Source organism: Lissotriton vulgaris, chromosome 11 (assembly GCF_964263255.1).
Source record: "Lissotriton vulgaris chromosome 11, aLisVul1.2, whole genome shotgun sequence".
In the NCBI taxonomy this organism is placed as follows: domain Eukaryota; kingdom Metazoa; phylum Chordata; class Amphibia; order Caudata; family Salamandridae; genus Lissotriton; species Lissotriton vulgaris.
Window position 1 is genome coordinate 774,241,269 of NC_141699.1, and position 18,714 is coordinate 774,259,982.

At 42.2% G+C, this 18,714-nt stretch overlaps 1 protein-coding gene across 9 annotated transcripts in view; it reads left to right on the top strand.

The window, feature by feature from the left end:
* The window catches only part of DOCK10 (dedicator of cytokinesis 10), a 1,740,483-nt gene that overhangs the window by 1,169,358 nt on the left and 552,411 nt on the right, over positions 1-18,714 (top strand). For all 9 annotated transcript variants that reach the window (XM_086943899.1, XM_086943900.1, XM_086943901.1 and 6 more), the window contains exons 26-27: positions 7,995-8,108; positions 17,807-17,878. In XM_086943899.1, coding sequence (XP_086800025.1) covers positions 7,995-8,108; positions 17,807-17,878 — 186 coding nt within the window. The remainder of the gene's footprint in view (positions 1-7,994; positions 8,109-17,806; positions 17,879-18,714) is intronic.

The following is an 18,714-nucleotide window of genomic DNA, read 5'->3' on the forward strand; positions in this document are numbered from 1 at the left end:
ATGATGCCTGGGCCTGGCTGGATGGCTGGCGCAGAGTATGGAACCAAAAGACACAGACCGATCATCGGAGAAATTACAAAGACCCTGAAAGTAAAAAACTGCACCGAAATCTGAAAGTTAACACAATGGAAATAAACTTCTCCAAGACTGTAGCAACCTAGAACCTCCAGCTCTGATGCAACTAAAATCAGAGCCACCATGGCCCAACTATATGAGCCTGTAGATCTATATATTGCTCTGGGTCTCACTGATCTGCTTCCAGCATCACAGATGATCCATAGACTTGGGGGGGGCGGCCACCCCAGTTCGAGTCATGTTTCCCGTGGGTACACAGGCGCTTTGCAAATTTGGGGGGTGGGCAGTTTTGAGTCTACAATCCAAGGAGGCAGGGAGGGAGGTTGGGAGGGGGCTGACCTTTCAATGTTTTACTGTTCTGAGAGTGATTGATTGTAAGGAGGGTCCCAATCTGGTCTCCTGGGAGGCACAAGAGTCAACCTTTCTTGCCATATGTTACAGTTATATCCAGCTGCGACACATAAAAGCTCAAAAGGTACCCAATGACAACACATCAGAGTGCTCATAGTTTCAAGACCCTATCCTGGAACGTGAATGGGCTGGGAGATAAGATTAGGAGAGGAGTAGTACTACACTATTTGAAATGGCAGTCGCCGAACGCAATCCTTCTCCAGGAGACTCACTTACAGGGGACATCCTACAGGGCATTAAACAGAGGAGGATACAAATTAGTTGTGCATGCAGAATATACTAGAGGCTCAAGGGAAGTGGGTATCCTACTCCAAAATAAATTCCCTTTCACTATCCAACAAATTTCACATGACCCACAAAGGCACTTTGTAGCAATTTGTGGGTATTGGGAAGGGCGTTTGTTTAATATCATCTCTCTTTATATCCCTCCAAGACTCCATGCAACGGCATTGGCAGACTTGGTTTCACTTATCATTCTACTGCCATGAGGGGAACAACTTATTGGCGGTGACTGCAATGCAGCAAATGATGGGGAGCAGGACAGATGGCCTGCATGCGATGAGATCCTTCAGGCAACCTACTAGCAGATTTTTTGCAGCGCAGGGCCTTATAGATGTTTGGCGTGTACGTAATCAAAATGCTAGTCAATATACTTTTCACTCTAGGGCACACGGCAATCTATTGAGCATAGATTAAATATTCGGGCAGACACAGTGCTTTCAGTCTTTCAGCGACATAGGTCTCCTACCCAGGTGCACGCCCCCATCTGGGTGGTGTATGGTTAGAAGATGGGCCCAATCGGCTAAATCAGCCACTTAATCTTGGTTCTTGATGATACCACACATTCAAACTGATTTGCAAAAGACCACGGATCAATACTTTCAAGAAAACTAAGGTACAGGGGAATTGAGTCGAATCCTCTGGGAGGCCTTTAAAGTGGTGATGAGGGGTCAGGGTATTGCTTCAATTCAGGGTATTGCTTCAATTGCAGACCCCAGAAAGAAAAGGTGAAGCAAATAGAGGAACTGTAGAGGGAACTCCACCACCTTTAGTCTGACTTGATAGCTACAGGCAGTTAGGCATAAACTGAGTATTAAGTGGAAGGAATACAAAGATATTGTGGAAGATGCGGCTAGGCTCAGGTACAGAGCAACTCTGCATCACCTCTATGAAGTGGAAGATTAAGCAGGGAAGTTAGTAGCTTGGTTAGATAAATGGGAAGTGGCATCTAGGTGGATATTTTAAATCGCCACCCTCCATGCAACGGCATCGGCATTGTACTACTTGGAGTTATATACACTATCACAAAGTGTAGCAACAGACAAAGCTCGCAAATTACTGTCCACCCCAATATGCCAGCTGTGACATCAGAGGATAGAGCCTTATTAGACGCAGACCTCACTGAAAACGAAGTGGCACAGGCCATCCGATCCTTAAACTCAGGAAAAGCAATGGGCTCTAATGGTCTTTCAATTGAATTATATAAACTAACAGCCTCTAAGACTGCACCCCCACTTGGTAAAAATGTTTAATGAAAGCCTAGAGACAGGGATATTACCAAAAGATCAAAGGCTAGCCAGCATTGTTGTGATCCACAAGGTGGGAAAGCCGCCAGACTGTTATTCATCTTATAGACCAATCTCTTTACTGAGTGCCAAAGTAAAGATTTTAGCAAAATTATTAACAGGTAGGTAATCCCGGTCTTGAGCTTCATAATACATCCTGATCAATCGGGCTTTATGCCTTGTAGAAATACTGCATTAAATCTGAGACACCTTCATGTGATACTTGGGAGGGTGGGTGCTCTGATAGTTTCACTAGATGCCAAAATGGCCTTTGACATGCTGGAGTGGCCCTTGCTATTCATGGTTTTGGAGAAACAAGGTTTTTGTCCAAAATTCTTGTCTTGGATTCGCCTTCTCTATACAAACCACCTGGTGCAGGTGTTGGTAAATGGAGGCAAATCAGCAGTATTCATCTTGTAGAGAGGCACGAGTCAGGGTTGCCCCCTTTCTCCACTGATATTTGCTTTGGCCCTGGAATCCCTGGTGGTTTGGATCAGAGGTGATCCCTTGATTAGAGGATTAAAATGGTTGGAAGCTTGGGAGGACTGAATCGCCCTGTGTGCCGATGATATCCTTCTATACATGGCAAACCCCTTTCCTTGCTTCATAGGATAGTCCATATTTTGGCCCTGTACCAAAAATACTCGAGTTATACCATTAATTAGGACAATTCAGTAATATTTGTTCTGAGTGGAGACAACCCACGTATTCCACGGTCCTGAGTAGCCAAAGTGGTGAGAGCGGGATTCCAATGCCTGGGTCACTATGTCACCAGAGACTCGGCGGTGTTCGATGGCCGCAACCTAGACCCCCTTCTGAAATGACTCAGAGCCCCTTAAACTGTTGGGAAAGTCCTCTCTACAAGATGATGGCACTATCCTGATTTTTATATATACTGCCCAATGCACCATACCCAGTCCCGACATATTTTCAAGACATAGAAGCGACAATGAGAAAACTCCTGTGGTACGGGAAGACCCCAAGAATAGCCTTGCACAAACTAACAAAGAGCTAGTATGAATGTGGAATTGCGCTACCGCCCCTATAATACTACTACTGGGTCGCACAACTGACAGTAGTTAACCACTGGATCCACTGGCCACCGGACAATGCAGCCTACCAAATGGACAAATATAACATGTCAACAGGAGGTGACCTTATCTAGGAGATGATGCAACATCCAACACACGCCCCAACCTCAGTGACAATTAAAATCTGGACTGCGACACTGACGACATAAGGATGGTGAGATAAAATTACATGGGCCACCCCCTTGTGAGAGTTAATACAATTAGGCCTATTGGAGGAATGCCGCGGTTTTGATAAATGGGACCTCATAGGTCTCTTGTGGGTGGGCGACCTGTAGACCAGTGGAGAGGGGAAACCCTTTACTGAACTACAGCAGGAATATGAGCCGGTTCCCTCTGAAATATTTTGCTACCACCAGATAAATCATGCACTGAGATGAGCTTCTCCACAAGTAGGGAAACTTCCTGAATCATCCCCATTAAAAGACAAACTGCTTAATGATTATATGCCAAAGAAGACAGTGTCCTTAACATATCATAACATATTAAATAACTCCCCAGGGAATTTAGTGAAACTAAGAGAGATATGGGGGGAAGACCTGGGGCATATAGAAGATGAGGAGTGGCTGGAGGCAACTGAATCCCCAAAAGAGGTTGCCATACGTTCACGGTCCCGATTGATTTAATTGAAAATTCTACACAGAACTTATTATGCCTGCACCACACTTGTAAAAATGGGGAAAATAACTTTGTCACAATATATCAGAGGCTGTGGGCATGAGGGCACTTTCTTCCATATCTGGTGGGATGTCCTATAATCTAGGAATACTGGGGGTAAGTGAGGTCCTGTGTGAGGGTGATTTTTGCGGAAAATGTTGAAATTACTCCCCAATTATGTTTGCTGATTATATGGGGAATGACAGATTTCACAATGGGGGAAAAGTATGGGTTACACTCAGCCTCATGGTCGCGAAACGTAATATAGCAAGAAAGTGGGGGCCGGACTCTAGACCGACCTTGGGAGAATGGGAGAAAGATATTGGATTGGTGCATTGAAGCAGAATGTGTGATTTATGAGAGTAGAGGATATCTCCAAAAAGGGTATAAAATTTGGGGAAACTGGAACACTAGTAGAGGGATGCCATCCCACCCGTTCAGGGAACCACTCAACTGGAAGAGGAATGACAGCCTGCGGGGTGACATGGCCCAGGTTCTGACAAGAATTGTATGGTATTTCTAAAAATGTGTGAAGGGTGGTCCTTGCTTGTATATACCATGCAACACTTGCCCGTCTGTAAGACTTATGCTACTGCTATTATGTTTTCTGTTTTCAAGAAAAAGAGATTTAAAAAAAAAGGAGGAATACCAAGACAAGCAGGCTTTTTTGTTCTCACTCACTAATTATTAGATTACTCAGTGCTTAATTTGAGCCTGTAGTTGCAGGTGGGGTCCATAGGCACTCATATTTGGGCACCAGTGCACATTTTTCCTCATCAGATTTCGACCCATAACATGAGAGAGAGAAAAACTTAAGAGGGCAAAGGAGGAGAAGGAGAAAGACAGAAAAACAGAGACAAAGGGAGAAAGCGGGTCGCAAAAGAATGTGCATAAGTGAGACAGAGGGGAAGGGAGGATCCTGTGATGGATTAGAGAGACGTGAGGTAGAATCAAGACTACTCAGCATTGGTATTTGACACCAAGACCTACTGCAGTGTCAGCTGCTACTTCTAAGCAAATGTTTGGGCCCAGCACTTATTATTCTATAAATTGAGCACTACGTTTACTGGTAGAGCTAATTTTTGGATACAGAGTGAAAAATAAAGAAGTTTAAGTTAGCGTTGGCCATTCATGTTAGGAAAGAGTGCAGGTTTATGGGAGGAGCGGGACATCTAGGTTTGGAACATAGCTCCTCCTGAGAGAAATGCCCTGACACTCTCCACTCAGATCAGCAAATCATATGCTACTGGTGTTCGAGCTCTGACCTTATGCTGCCTGTGTGGCTGCACTGGTGAGTACATATTTGCTTCAGCTCGGCAAGGGTTGTGCCCGACCAGTATTGTCTATGCATTGGAAAACATTGTAGCCATGAGAGGTGATGCAGGAAGAAGAACTTTGCCTGTTTCACTTCAGGATTTCTGAGATGACACCAATGCCAATAGGAGAAAGCTACTAGTCTCTTGTGCTAGTGACAAATACAAACAAACATCCACTAAACCATACTGTACTTCATGCCCAGGTATCTCTAAACACAAGAATCTGTTGCAGTCAATAAGGCACTAGAAGTGCTAGCAGCAGCCAGTTGGCTGGAGTTTAAAGATCGCAGTTCGTCTAGCTGCCATGAAATGTCTTCAGAGATTACATGGATGTAAAAGACTGCCTTTTGATCAACAGCCATCGCATGTCCTAACAGAAACGACATATGAATGAAAGGCTGTCATTCTTCTGTCAAGCATTAGCTATATTCGCAGACATTACATGGAAAAAGGTGTCATATCCTATTATTGCTCTCAGATTTCTTCCGTCATTACATGGTGAAATGTCCTGGCGTTCTAAGGACTGCCAGTAAATGTCCTCAATGTGATTATATGGAGAACAACATCTGCAAATTTTATTGACAGTTAGTAGATGCCCACACAGAAAGTGAACTCAGAAGTCAAAGATTGACTTATAGGTAACTAATTTCATCTCATAGGTTACCTATGACTACAGACCTTCACATGGCCAAGAAGTGTTGTCCAATGACCAAAAGGTACCATCATTTTCTCAAAATCTTCCATGAAATTATCCTTCATAACATTATATTCCCAAGACAACATGTTTATCATTTGTTCAATAAGCACTGCTCTATTCCCAAAAAGCATCACTATATCTGGCAAATCTACCAGCATACAACCAAAAAGTTCAAGCACAAGACTAGAATGTGTGCTCATATTTGAGAAAGGCTGCGTTAGTGGTGCCAATGATGATGTCTTTGGAGATATAAGATAATGTTGCCAACAGTCTCATTAATAATGCCATTGGTGATGTTCTCTGTGAAATGATGTATGCGGTTAAGAACTATGAATTATGAAAGATGTAGAAGCCCAGCTAACCACAATTGGTGATCTGTACTTGGCTTTAGATATTGGATCTCAACAATAATATTCCTTCACTAGAGGTGTTTTAATGTAATTTTTAAGGCTTGTTTTAGAGTGTAGGTCAATTTATGATCTTAGTAGCGGATTACAATATCTCTAATAAAAATATATCACTGAATTTCTTGTATTTTGTAATGACATTCTTTGTTCAATGGCTGCAATACTCAGGGGTTACAGACATGCACTAGAGATTATAAGAGCAGATCATGTCCTTGGCCTGTACCCTATGCGAAGTACACCTATCCACAGGGACCTACATGTCACACCCAGTATCAATGCTGTGTCGACATTAGTCGGGGATAACGTGCTGTGGCTATGTTATGTTATATACATTTATAGAGTGCAACAGTTACCCGAAGGTGTCCTGGCGCTTAGCTCAAACAGTCGCTAGAGCAGAATAGCATGAAGACCTAGGCCAGCTATGCCTTATGCTCTGTGCATATGTCTACAGTAACCATAAGAAACTACTTTCAGTAAGAAAAAGCTCTGCCAGCCATTAAAGGTCTGCACCCTTCTCAACACTGGAGTGCGCCTTTAATGGCTGGTAGAGCCCGCTACATCTGCTATATTAATGATTATAAGATCAGTTTAGCAACATATCAGTAAAACCATTTTGAACAAGTATAAGACAACACCAAAGTACCCACAAGACTTGGTCTGTTACCAGTCCTTATGGTTACTAAGTTAAACGTACATGTCACCTTACCATGTCAGAAATGGACCTGAGTGGACTTGGCTCAGAGCATGGCATTTAAAACGTCCATGCATAGTATACTCACCAGCATGCAGTTTGAAGAGCAAGATTAATGGTCCTGCTCTGTGGGTATTGCACACAGGTTATTGTCATGAGGCATAGATTCAGGTCATGCTTGGTAGTTAATGTTCACAGGGCATCTCAGTTCCTGTCCTTTAGCAAGTGTAACTAACTTTATTATTGAGGTCTGTTAACTGCAAACTATGGTTCAAGAGTTTTTCGTGGTAGTTAAGGTAGTCTAACCAAGGAAAGTACACTTTTTTAGATTAGGACCGATTTCCACCCCTCTTGGTATACTGTCGGATGTTGTGATTTGGCCACATTATGCCACTCGACCACAAAAAGTGAATAATATATTTCCACTACATCAAAAGAGTATGTCACTGGTGATGGTTGACATTATCATGTCAAGATTGGTTTGACTCCATCCAATCTTTATTTTCCTATCTTTGACTAAATCCTGCTTATGGGAATTTAAGTGGCAAATGGAGTTTTTTGGAATGACCGTGTAACATGTCCCCTCTTTGTCCAATCTTCATAAAACTTCGTAAGATGAGATCCACATACATGTAAATTTTAGAAAGTTCTATGCAACTTCATCAAAAGACACAACAGTTATAAGCAACCAGACAAACTCTTTACAGTGGACTAATGGTTTGAAACCCCTGACTCTGTAAAATATCTATGCACAACTGCACATGAATCTAGAGGCTAGAATTTGCATAAATTACTCTAAAACCAAATCTAGGACTTTAAATCTAATGCAAGCTATTTATGTGGTACTTAACGTGTTCTTGGTTTGGTTATTTTATTGTTTTTTCTGTCCAGTAATAAATTGTGTTCCAGTATTGAAAGTGTTTTCAAAATACATTTTCAGTATTTATATTAAGAAAGCTAGGGATACACCCACACATTTACAAATCTCAAATTAAATAATATTAACCAACAACAAAAAAATTGCAATAGATTAATTAGAATTATTTTTTCTTTTTCTTGTTTCTCCATTTGTCCTTTCATCTCTTAGTATGTGTTCCAGACATCATCGTACAAAGAGAGAACCGTCCACGAAGAGCTAACCAAGGGCATGGCCGGACTATTGAAATCCAATGAGGAAGTGACCGTCCGAAACATTTTGAAGGTGAATTGCATCTTTTCCTTTTGTTTACGAATGAACCTGACTTAGATTAGGGCACAGAAAGGCTAGACACCATCAGTTATATTGTTCAGCGATATCTCTGTGTGCAGCTCATATTCTACTGGAAGGGGATCAATTCAGTAAAATAAACCTTAACAGTAATGGTTAAATAATTCACTTGAGGGGTTATTTGATGTGCTTCCCAGAGGCTCTCTACTTCATGGGGCCAGATTCACAAAAGTAATCTGAGAAAAAATCCTAACTTTACGACTTTTGCTGTTCACAAAAGACATTTAGGAGTAGTAAAGTTAGGATTTCTAACTTTACTACTCCTAAACTGAGAAAAATCCTAACGTTACGACTTTCAGAATTCACAAAAGGCATTTAGGAGTAGTAAAGTTAGGATTCTATGAATAAGAAGCCAGCAAATAAGTGTGACAGGAAAACCAACCAATTGTAAGCAATGGGCAGGCTCACCTCCCCGGTATGTCCTTGGTACTCCCAGAATATGCCTTTTGCAAAAATATGAAAGCAATACAGGACCAAACAAATGGATAAGCACTACACAACAAAATCACATAACGTAACGTAACAAAACACTACCATGTGTGGAAACAGTTAGCATTCTATCATTAGAGTACAAGAAACCATTTAAAAAAAAACAATATTTAAGAGCAGAACAAACCTCAGAAGTACAGAGCTTTCTTCACCAACAAAGCCCAACATTGGCAAAGATTTCTTTTAAATTCCTAGGCCAACTTTCTGAAAGGCACCAAGATGTCTTTAGCAAACCAGACTGCTGCGCTGTGTGGTACGGCTGCAACCTAAAAAATAAGCAGCATCTTGTTAGAAGACACAGCTAGACATTTGAACTATCTTTGAAGTACAGCAAATGTAACAAAATGTACACTGAATTTAAAAGCATATTTATTGATTGCTGAGACTTTTGCAATCCCCCAAAATCAGCTCACAACCCATAGTTTAGGAAACTCTGCCATAGACCACAACTGGTATGGCTTAGATTCGAACAGCAAGGTCAAGTAACTACACAGGGTAAAGTCTATGTATTCTGGGCGTTTTAATACTGTCTTTTTACCAGCATACTTAAGTAAGGTGGCAAATTGAGGATTAGATGTAAATTCTCCTAGTCCTCTGGCTAAAACATAGCCACTGTATCACAACTCATGGTGGAATATACCCACTCTAGTGAATTGCACCTCTTGCAATGGATTAGATCAAAATGTTTTATTCATAACTCTCATTCCCTGCATTATGGATGTTTTTAGTCTTTCCCTATATTTTCGTTTAATGGTAAAAGTGCTGAAGTATATTGTGAGCACTTTCTTGTGAGGCCGTACCAGGTAAATCTTCAGTACGAGTGGTGGATACTGTTACCACTGTTGTTTTAGGGCCCTAAAACACCAATGGTAACAGGTATGTCTTTTAAAAGGGCCTGATTTAGCACCGCTGTTAAGGGAATGAAACCCGCCAAAACAAACTCTGTAATTCATAGACCCACCGCAACACAACAAACATCTTCTGATTATTACTTGTGCATTATTCATAGCATCAGTCTCCATGCAAGCAAGTGCCCTGCAAAATGATAACGAAAAGTTGGCCACTTTAAGGCAGCATTACTTGCATGGGAATGCAAAGCAGGAAGGAGATGTGGTGTAATGAGGTGGTGCATTACAATTGGGACCAGGGCAACAATTACAAATTGTTTCTACTGGAGGAGATGTGGTGTAATGAGGTGGTGCATTACAATTGGGACCAGGGCAACAATTTCACATCATTTCTACTGGACCCGTTTTTTGGAGCGTGAGTATTGGACAACTAATGAACTGCTATTTGCAAACGTTTAGCTGTACATTTTAATTGGTTTCTAAGGATACCTACTTTTTGCAACTGGTTTTACATTTCTTATGTTTTACCAGCTGGGCATATAGATTTCATAAAAGCCTGTTTTTTCAATTTGCAACTGGTTGACTAGGATTTCCAGGGAACAGAATAACTATCAGCTCTATCTTTATCGCAAAGGATGCCTGATATGAAACACCCAGAGGCAAAGTCACATCTAGTAAAATTGTTATTCTATAATATTTATGCCCAATTTACTCCGCTACAGTATTTGTTTTGCCAGATCACTTGTGTGACATATAAAAAACATTTGCTCATGCAATGCAAGTAAAAACAGAGGGAGCGTAGAGGATGATGCCCAGACCAAAGTCCTCCAGCGAGGAAGGGTAGTGACATGCTTGGCCAAGAAGCAATAACAGCAGCAGCAGATCTAGTCAGCCATGTTGCAATAGTAAACTCCATCTATACACTGCAAAATACATTGGCACCACACACTCCTGTGATCAGGAGCAGCTCACAGGCTCTGTGTAGTCTAGGGTAGCTCACAGACTCATTGTCCACAGTTCTCAGGCCCTGGGTTGTCCGCCTGGACATCTGTCACCAACAGCAGGGCAAGTGAGCACCGCGCCCATACTGGACCCCTGCCTCGCACAGCCCTCCCCTTTCCAGCAAACAATGAGATCATGGCAGCAGAGCCTCTCTGACAATGCCTGTGCTCCTGTCATTCCATATGTTTAAATGGACAACAACGAGGGGCAGTGCATGTGCACTACATCACAAAATGTGTTCTCTTGCTAGAACGTATGTCTCCCATACGAGATAGCCATGTTAGGTGTAAGAATCCCACTCTGAATTACCAGCACCATACTATACGGTTCACAGAATAGCGGGCAGGACGTTGCTTGCCCAAGTGAGGGGTGGATCAACTTTGGAGGGTTGAGTTTCTGTATGATGGTATATTGCAACAATGCTGGTTTGCAAGTGTTCTGACGTACTCTAGTGCTCGACAGACTCTGTCAGGGCATGAAAGACAAACTTGTTCAACTATGAAATGTAAGAAGGGGCATTCTTCAAGTCGCTCATTCATAATATTACCAAACAAGGCTGCGTTTTTGCAAACAAAAACCTTGCTCGTCGCTCACAGCTCAACTTCTGTTTGATGTCTTTTTGTTTCAAGTAGAACTTTAGGTCATAAGGGATACACATACAGCCAGTTACGGAAGAAGGTTGAGTTTATCGTACAAACATGCCTTTGCCACAAAGGGGTTTCTCGGGTGCCTGAGGAATTTAGGGATCTACAACCTGAGAGCACCATATTTTAATAAACAGAATTCATATGCGTTTCCACTTCCGTACACCCACTGTTTCCTTTTTTACATTCTGTATAACGTTTTGCAAAGTGGCTATGAAGCTCGTACACACTGCCTTTAGTTTGAACGGCGACATGGATTGGTTGGGGGGAATGGGGCGGGGTTGTAGAGAAAGAAACAGACATGAGGGCGTGTGAGCGAGATGAAACAGCGACGACACAGGTGGGGGAATGAAGATAAAACTGGGGTTTTCAAAAGCAGCGATAAGGAATGCTGCTAATGAACTCGCTGACAACATTCGCAGATCGACATAAATAAGCAGGTTGGGGTGGAGGAGCAAGGAAATGAAATGAAGCGTAGACTTATAGAGCGCGATTGCTGCCCTGAGGCATCCAAGCTCTGACTAGAGTGTGGAGCCACTTGTCAGAGGCGATCAGCTAGGGGGCTAGTTATGAGCGTTAAAAAGAAAGGTCTTTAATTGCTTGCGGAAGGAGGGCAGATCAGGGTTGGACCTAAGTTGGAGGGGAAGGGAGTTCCACAGTTTGGCGGCAAGGGAAATGAAACGCGCACACTTGTGGGAAGTGCTTATTGTAAATTAAAATAATTGTCCAAAAATTAGACTAGTGGAAGAGTTCAAGTCATGGGGAATTGCTTCATTGGAGCTAACAATTGACTAAAAGGTGGGACAAGGAGACTAGATGAACCATTTACAAGCAAGGTTTTTTTAAGGGACACTGACACTGAACAATGAAAACCAGGGAGAGGGCGGTATCCCACAAAATAGAATACAACATGCCTCAAAGACACTGCGCAAGCGCTGTCTAAGCTCGACCTAAAAAGGGATCTTAGCTATATGTAAACTTTCCATTGTTTACACATTTATCAATTGCCCAAGCCCGCTCAATAGCAAAAGGAAGTTGTGGAGTGGCAAAGGGGGGAACATGTGTTTCAACCTCCGATTTCAAAGGACGAGTGATGTCACTTCCACCACCACTTATATTGTAGTTGCATTAAACCTCCAGATAGAATATGTATTTACTTAACAATCATTCATTATAATCCTGCCTTGTGGGGTCCTTTGAATAAATTGAGCACTGTTGATATCTTCTTACACCAACCACTATATTTATACAAAATCACGCAGGCTCATCTGATGGTGGCTCATTTAATTACCATTGTTTTGGGATATGCTTCCAGTCTGTTGTTGCTCTAGGCTGAAAATGTCATTGTCTGTCGAGGGAATCACAGAATAAGAATTGGAAAAAAAAAATCTTTTAGACCCATTGAAGGTGTAATAGGACTACCCATGGCTCACTCAGCTTAGTTAATTGAAAGAGATACTGGACTCCCTTGTATGCTTCTGATGTACACTACCAATGTGGTGGCCATCTTGGACTGTCTCCCTCACAGTGGTCTAGCACCTGTATACTTCTGATTTACGCCCAGTGATCTCACTATCTACTTTAACAGGGCAGAACCTCAATTTTAATTTTAATTTTAAATTTTTTACTTATTTTTCTTTATGTTCTGTCCCTTTCACCCCCAACCCTTCATTTGCATGGCATGGTGTTCATACCACATTACTTGAACCAACCCCTACCCCTCCTCCCGCCTTCTTTCCCTCTGCCAAAGCCTAGCCACCCTTTAGTTGTTCCATCACCCTCCTTCGCATCCCCCCTGCATTCCCAAGCCCATTACTTCCTCGCAGCATTGATCCCTTCTCAGGTCACATACACACATTTCACCGCACAACATCCTATCCCATACTAATAGACCCTCATCATGGAACTCACAGGCACACATACTTACACCATCAACTACCCCCCAAAAAAAAGCATCCAAGCGCTTTAAACACAATTTGATTAAACTACACCCTGAAACACCCATCTCGGATCCCTATTTTTCTACAAACAAAGGGTATATAACCACAGATATCATCTTCTACACTAAACGTAGAGCACAATGGAGGAAAGCGTTCCTAGCTATTTTTTCGATCTCCTCCACTAGGAAAACCATGCATGGTTTTATTATTTCTCTCTCCCCCTCCCAAATTTTCAAAGCAGCTGCAACCATCAACATCTATAATAATGGAACCTTTCTCATGCAGTCAACAGATCGCAGCTTAAACCTGTTGGATAAGATCTTCCCCATTATCAAAGAACAAGTGATAAAACCCAAAACCCCTCCCCAGGCAACATACACCACTAGCACAAAATCTAGCTCACCTCCAAATGCTACTTCTAGCCACGCTCCACAATTATCCCGACTAATAAGTACACCCGGATGCTATGCCACCCCTCTTCCCTGCTCAACTCACCCATAGGACACTCCCCCCTTCCATCTGCACCAGTATCTACACCTATCACAGACTTACACACCGCCACATCAGTATCACGACCATTAGCTACAATTAAGCTCCCCTCCCCATCAGATTCCCCCATAAGACACTTCCCCCTTACGGCGGTACCAGCACCCACACCCTTAACAGAATTAGCATCCTCCCATAGAATGAACATATCTCCCCCTATTGTCATCACTACCCCTTGCAAAACCAGCAAACCCACGACCACAGCCTCACAACAAACAGCTACGCCTTCTGCAGCTAGTCCCCTTTCCCTATTGTCACCATTGCCCTCTGCAAACCCATCATTCCCACGATCAGAGCCCCACCACACACCTCCATGCCTCCTACACCCTCTCCACATTCATGTCCTCCCCTCCTTGATATGGAGCGGGAACCAGATAGGACGCCACATAACAACAACACCCTAGAAGATGTGCCTCCCTCTTACCATCCACTGGACATAAGTACTCCACCCATAATACATCCACCAATCTCGCTTCCACCGTCACTAGATCCCAGATTAGATGAGATCATACTCTCGGTACGACAAATCAAAGAAGAACTTCAAGCCCTAGCTGAGGCTCTTCTGAGCAAACCCTGGAACACTAGATATGCACGACAGACTAAATCAAACTTTCACTTGACTCACTCAGTACACACACAGGAATGTTCGACCTCCAGATGGAAATCAGTTCCTTTTCATAATAAATCAAACCGCTCAATCAGCATGACCAATCCGCTATCGGAGAATGATTTGCTAGCTCTACTCCATTCATATGAGCCCCCACACCAAAATCACAACACTTTGCCTCCAGATAGTCCGACCAAACTGGCTCTAATCCCATCGATCCCCCCCAACACTCACAGACCCACTAAACCCAACACTAGAGGCATCGTTGAAAGTAACCTTGGGCAAGTTCCCCTCATTCTGGAACCCATTACATCCCTCATTACGCCCCGCCTTAAGAGTATACTATTAAATTGCAGATCGGCCTCAAGACACGCGGACGACAAAGCTGACCTCATTCTCACACTAGAACCCAATTTGCTCATTTTAACCGAAACTTGGTAAAAGGAATCTTCTACACCCATCATTGACATACTAGTACCCCCGAACTATGACATCATCAGACTGGATAGAATTGATAAGACAGGGGGTGGTATTGCTTGCATACACCGGAATAATATCTCAGTAAACAAATCCCTAACCCCTGTATTCCCTTCTTGTGAATGCATATGCCTTGACATCAATAGCTATGACAAACCGGTATGCTGTCTACACACCCTTTATCACCCATTGGGTGATAACCTCACTTTTACCGACCACTTCATGGACATAGTTTCAACTAATGCCGGACATCAAATTACCCAAATATTTGTCGGAGACCTTAATCTCCACTGGAATGACACCAATGATGAGTGGTCAACAGTCTCAAAAACTTTCTCGCTGACCTTGACCTCAGCCAAATTTGCAACAGCTCTACACATGATAAAGGATCAATCCTTGATTTAGAAATCTCTAAAGTTGATTCCATCCAGCTAGATACGATCCATCCATGTGATTGGTCAAATCATTACCTCATCACCTTCTTTATCAATAAACTGTGAAATGCAACTCGGTTCAACCAACAAGACCTAAAGTATGGAAGAGGGATCTGACAAACATTGACCCTAACACAAGCACAATTCACAGCTACAACCTACTTCTTCATCCTGAAGGGATATCAGACATTCATGATCTCACCAACCACTATGTCAATTCCATGAACACAATACTAAATGAGGTAGCTCCCCTTCAATTGAAGATAGTCTCCACAAAAGATTCTAAGCCTTGGTATGATGGAAGATTAAACAAGGACAGACGAGCCCTAAGAATAACTGAACGCAGATGGAGATCAGCTCCATCCACCAACCATCTCAAGATACTAAGAAAGAAGAGGAACGCATACTACAGAAAGACCAAACGCACTAAAGCAGACTTCTTCACACACCAATTAGACCAGGCAAAAAATCGTCCCAGAAAACGTTTCGAGTTAATCAAATCTCAATCGAAGGATGCACCTCACCGCCCCCAAGATAAATATGGCGCACAACCAAACTGTGAAGAATTTGCTACCTTTTTCACTCAGAAGACAGATACCATAAAGAAGGACCTTCTCAAGGACCTAATAACACACACTGTCTCACATACGAACCCCCCACCTTCCCTTCTAAATGCCCCACAGCGATACTCATCGAAGTTTAATTTAAAAAATAATGCATCTTGGTCTTCTTTCAATACTTGCAATGAAGAATCTATTCTCAAAATGCTTACTGCCCTGATCCCGGCCAATGACTTCACTGACCCGCTCCCTGCAAACTTCGTAAAAGACTTCACCCCGTTGCTGCTGCAGCTATGGAGCAAGATCATAAATAACTCTTTACACCAAGGTTGCATCCCTGACACCCTAAAAACCAAGCAGGTATCCCCCATTCTAAAGAAACCTACGGCAGGCCCTGTGGACTTAAACAATTACTGCCCTATATCCAATATCCCTACCTTGGCCAAACTCTTAGAAAAATGTGTACACCTCCAGCTGGTAAGACATATTGATCATTTTAACCTACTGAACAAATGCCAATCAGGTTTCCGTGCAGGTCACAACACTGAAACAGCCATGACTCATTTAATTGATGATGCTCTACAAATCCTAGATCAGAACGGAGCCTGCTTACTCATCCTGCTCGATCTATCCTCGGCCTTTGATACAGTCAAACACGATAACCTGATAGACCTTCTAAAACACAGAATGGGATTATCTGGATCAGTGCTAAATTGGTTCACTTTGTTCCTCCAAAACAGATCGCAACGATTTAAGGTCAACCACTCATTGTCCAAACCTGTCCCGGTCACGATAGGAGTCCCTCAAGGATATTCACTATCTCCGTCCCTGTTCAATTTATTTATGGAACCACTTACTGAAATTCTTAACTCCTCCAATGTGCAATATCACATGTACGCTGACGACACACAATTATACCTTAAGATCCATACCTTAGGAGACATCAAAGCACTCAACTCAACTCTCGGAAAAACCCAGACCTGGCTGGTAGAAAACCATCTAAATCTGAATGCCCTCAAAACCGAATTCCTCCTAATCGCTCCTCCCACTCAAGTACCCAGAATGCAAGAATGGATCAAACACCTTACTGCACTCAACTGCCAACCTCTCATTGTTGACTCAGCGAAATCGCTGGGAATTTCACCCGGACAGAAACTTCAATATGCAAATACACATTAGCAATGCAACAAAAGAAGCAAACTTTCAGACACATATTGTGAGAAAACTGAAACCTTTCCTGCTGAAAAGGACTTCAAACTGGCAGTACAATCGCTAGTCAAACCCAAGAATTGACTACGGGATTGTCTCACTTTGCGCCCTGCCCAGACCTGCAACGGCCCCTCTAAGAGCCTCAATCAACGCTGCAGCAGGACTTATCACTGGTTCCAAAAGAAGCTCCCACATATCCCCTGGCCTAAAATCCCTTAATTGGCTACCTTTTGAAGCTAGAATCCATCTGAAAATAGCATGTATGACAAATAAAGCCATTCACGATAATGTACCTAGCTATCTGGTACAGAAACTGGCGCCCTCTTGTGGGGTCAGATCTTCAAGACGTGCTAAAAATCTTCTACTGAAACCGCAAAGATTCAACAAGAAGAAAACATATTCCCGAACCTTTTCAGGGATGGCGCCCAGAATATGGTATGCTCTACCCCCAGAAACCAGACGTAATCCCTCTACGGCATTTTTAAAAAAGAAGTTAAATCGCTTCTCATGGCTAAATTCACTTGAGCATGGACTATTGTTATATTGCGACCTAACGTATCTTCTACATAGAACCTTTTATTGTCTATTGTTCAACCAGATCTTGGATATTGTATCTATATTTTGCTTGATATACAGTGAATGTTTTGTCATATACCCTATTCCCATATAGCTATGTTAGGAACTTTGTACTATCATTGACCAGCATTGAACCTATGTTATTTTCTTTGTATTTATGTACATTTGACACATACCCTGTAAAGCGCTCTGATACCCGCAAGGGTCTGGTTCGCGCTATATAAAACTTTCAACTAAATAAATAAATAAAATAAATGGAGTGGATAAGATACTAAAACAAAATGAATTCTTTCATTACAGCATTCTTGGTTCTTCTTTGGGATTATCTTGAAATCAATGGCACAGTATTTAAATGAAAATAATAAAGTAAAGGTAAGTCACTCCGATTTTTGTAACAGTAACCCATTTCCCAAAGTATAATGTGTTTATTGATTGCTTTTACATTTATTTCAGCAGTATTTACGTGGAGAAGAATACACTCTGCTTTTTATGTTTTCTAAAGCAACAATTGCTTCAACAGCACGGCTCAAATATTGGGAATGCCTCCAGCTGGCAATACTGCAAAATATGGGGATACAAAACGGAGAAACGGTTCATTTAGCCAAAACAGTTCATTGCAGAGACAAGGGGGAAACAGGAAATCCCAAGAGCTCATTATTATATACATTTCCTCGTGTTTGCCACCAAATTGTCCTACACGATCTTACAGCCGAAAAAAACACGGATATCAGTAAAGTTAGTGAAAAAACCTAGAGCTTTGCTGGTTAAATGTGGTGCAAATCCAGGTCTTAGTGTGAGCACAGCAGCACAAAAAAGTACTTACCTTACATGTGGTTTCAGTGAAGTAACATCAAGGATAAAGTTTAAGGGCCAGATGTATCAAGATACCGTTTTGCGAATCCTAAATAGCGTTTTTTTGCGAATCGCTATTTAGAATTCGCAAAACGGTATGTATGTACAAAATCGCAATTTTTTTTGCGATTCCTTATTATTCTTTATTTGCGCATTCGCATTTTGCGAATTCGCAAATAAAGAATAATTTTCAATGCATTCCTATGGGCCAGGAGGCCCATAGGAATGATAGTGCAATAATTCTAAAATTGCGAATTCGCAAATTGCTAATCGCAATTTGAGAATTATTTCAAGGGTGCAGGGGCGTCTCAAAGACACCCTGCTGCACCCCTCAAATCTACATGTGTGTGCATGTG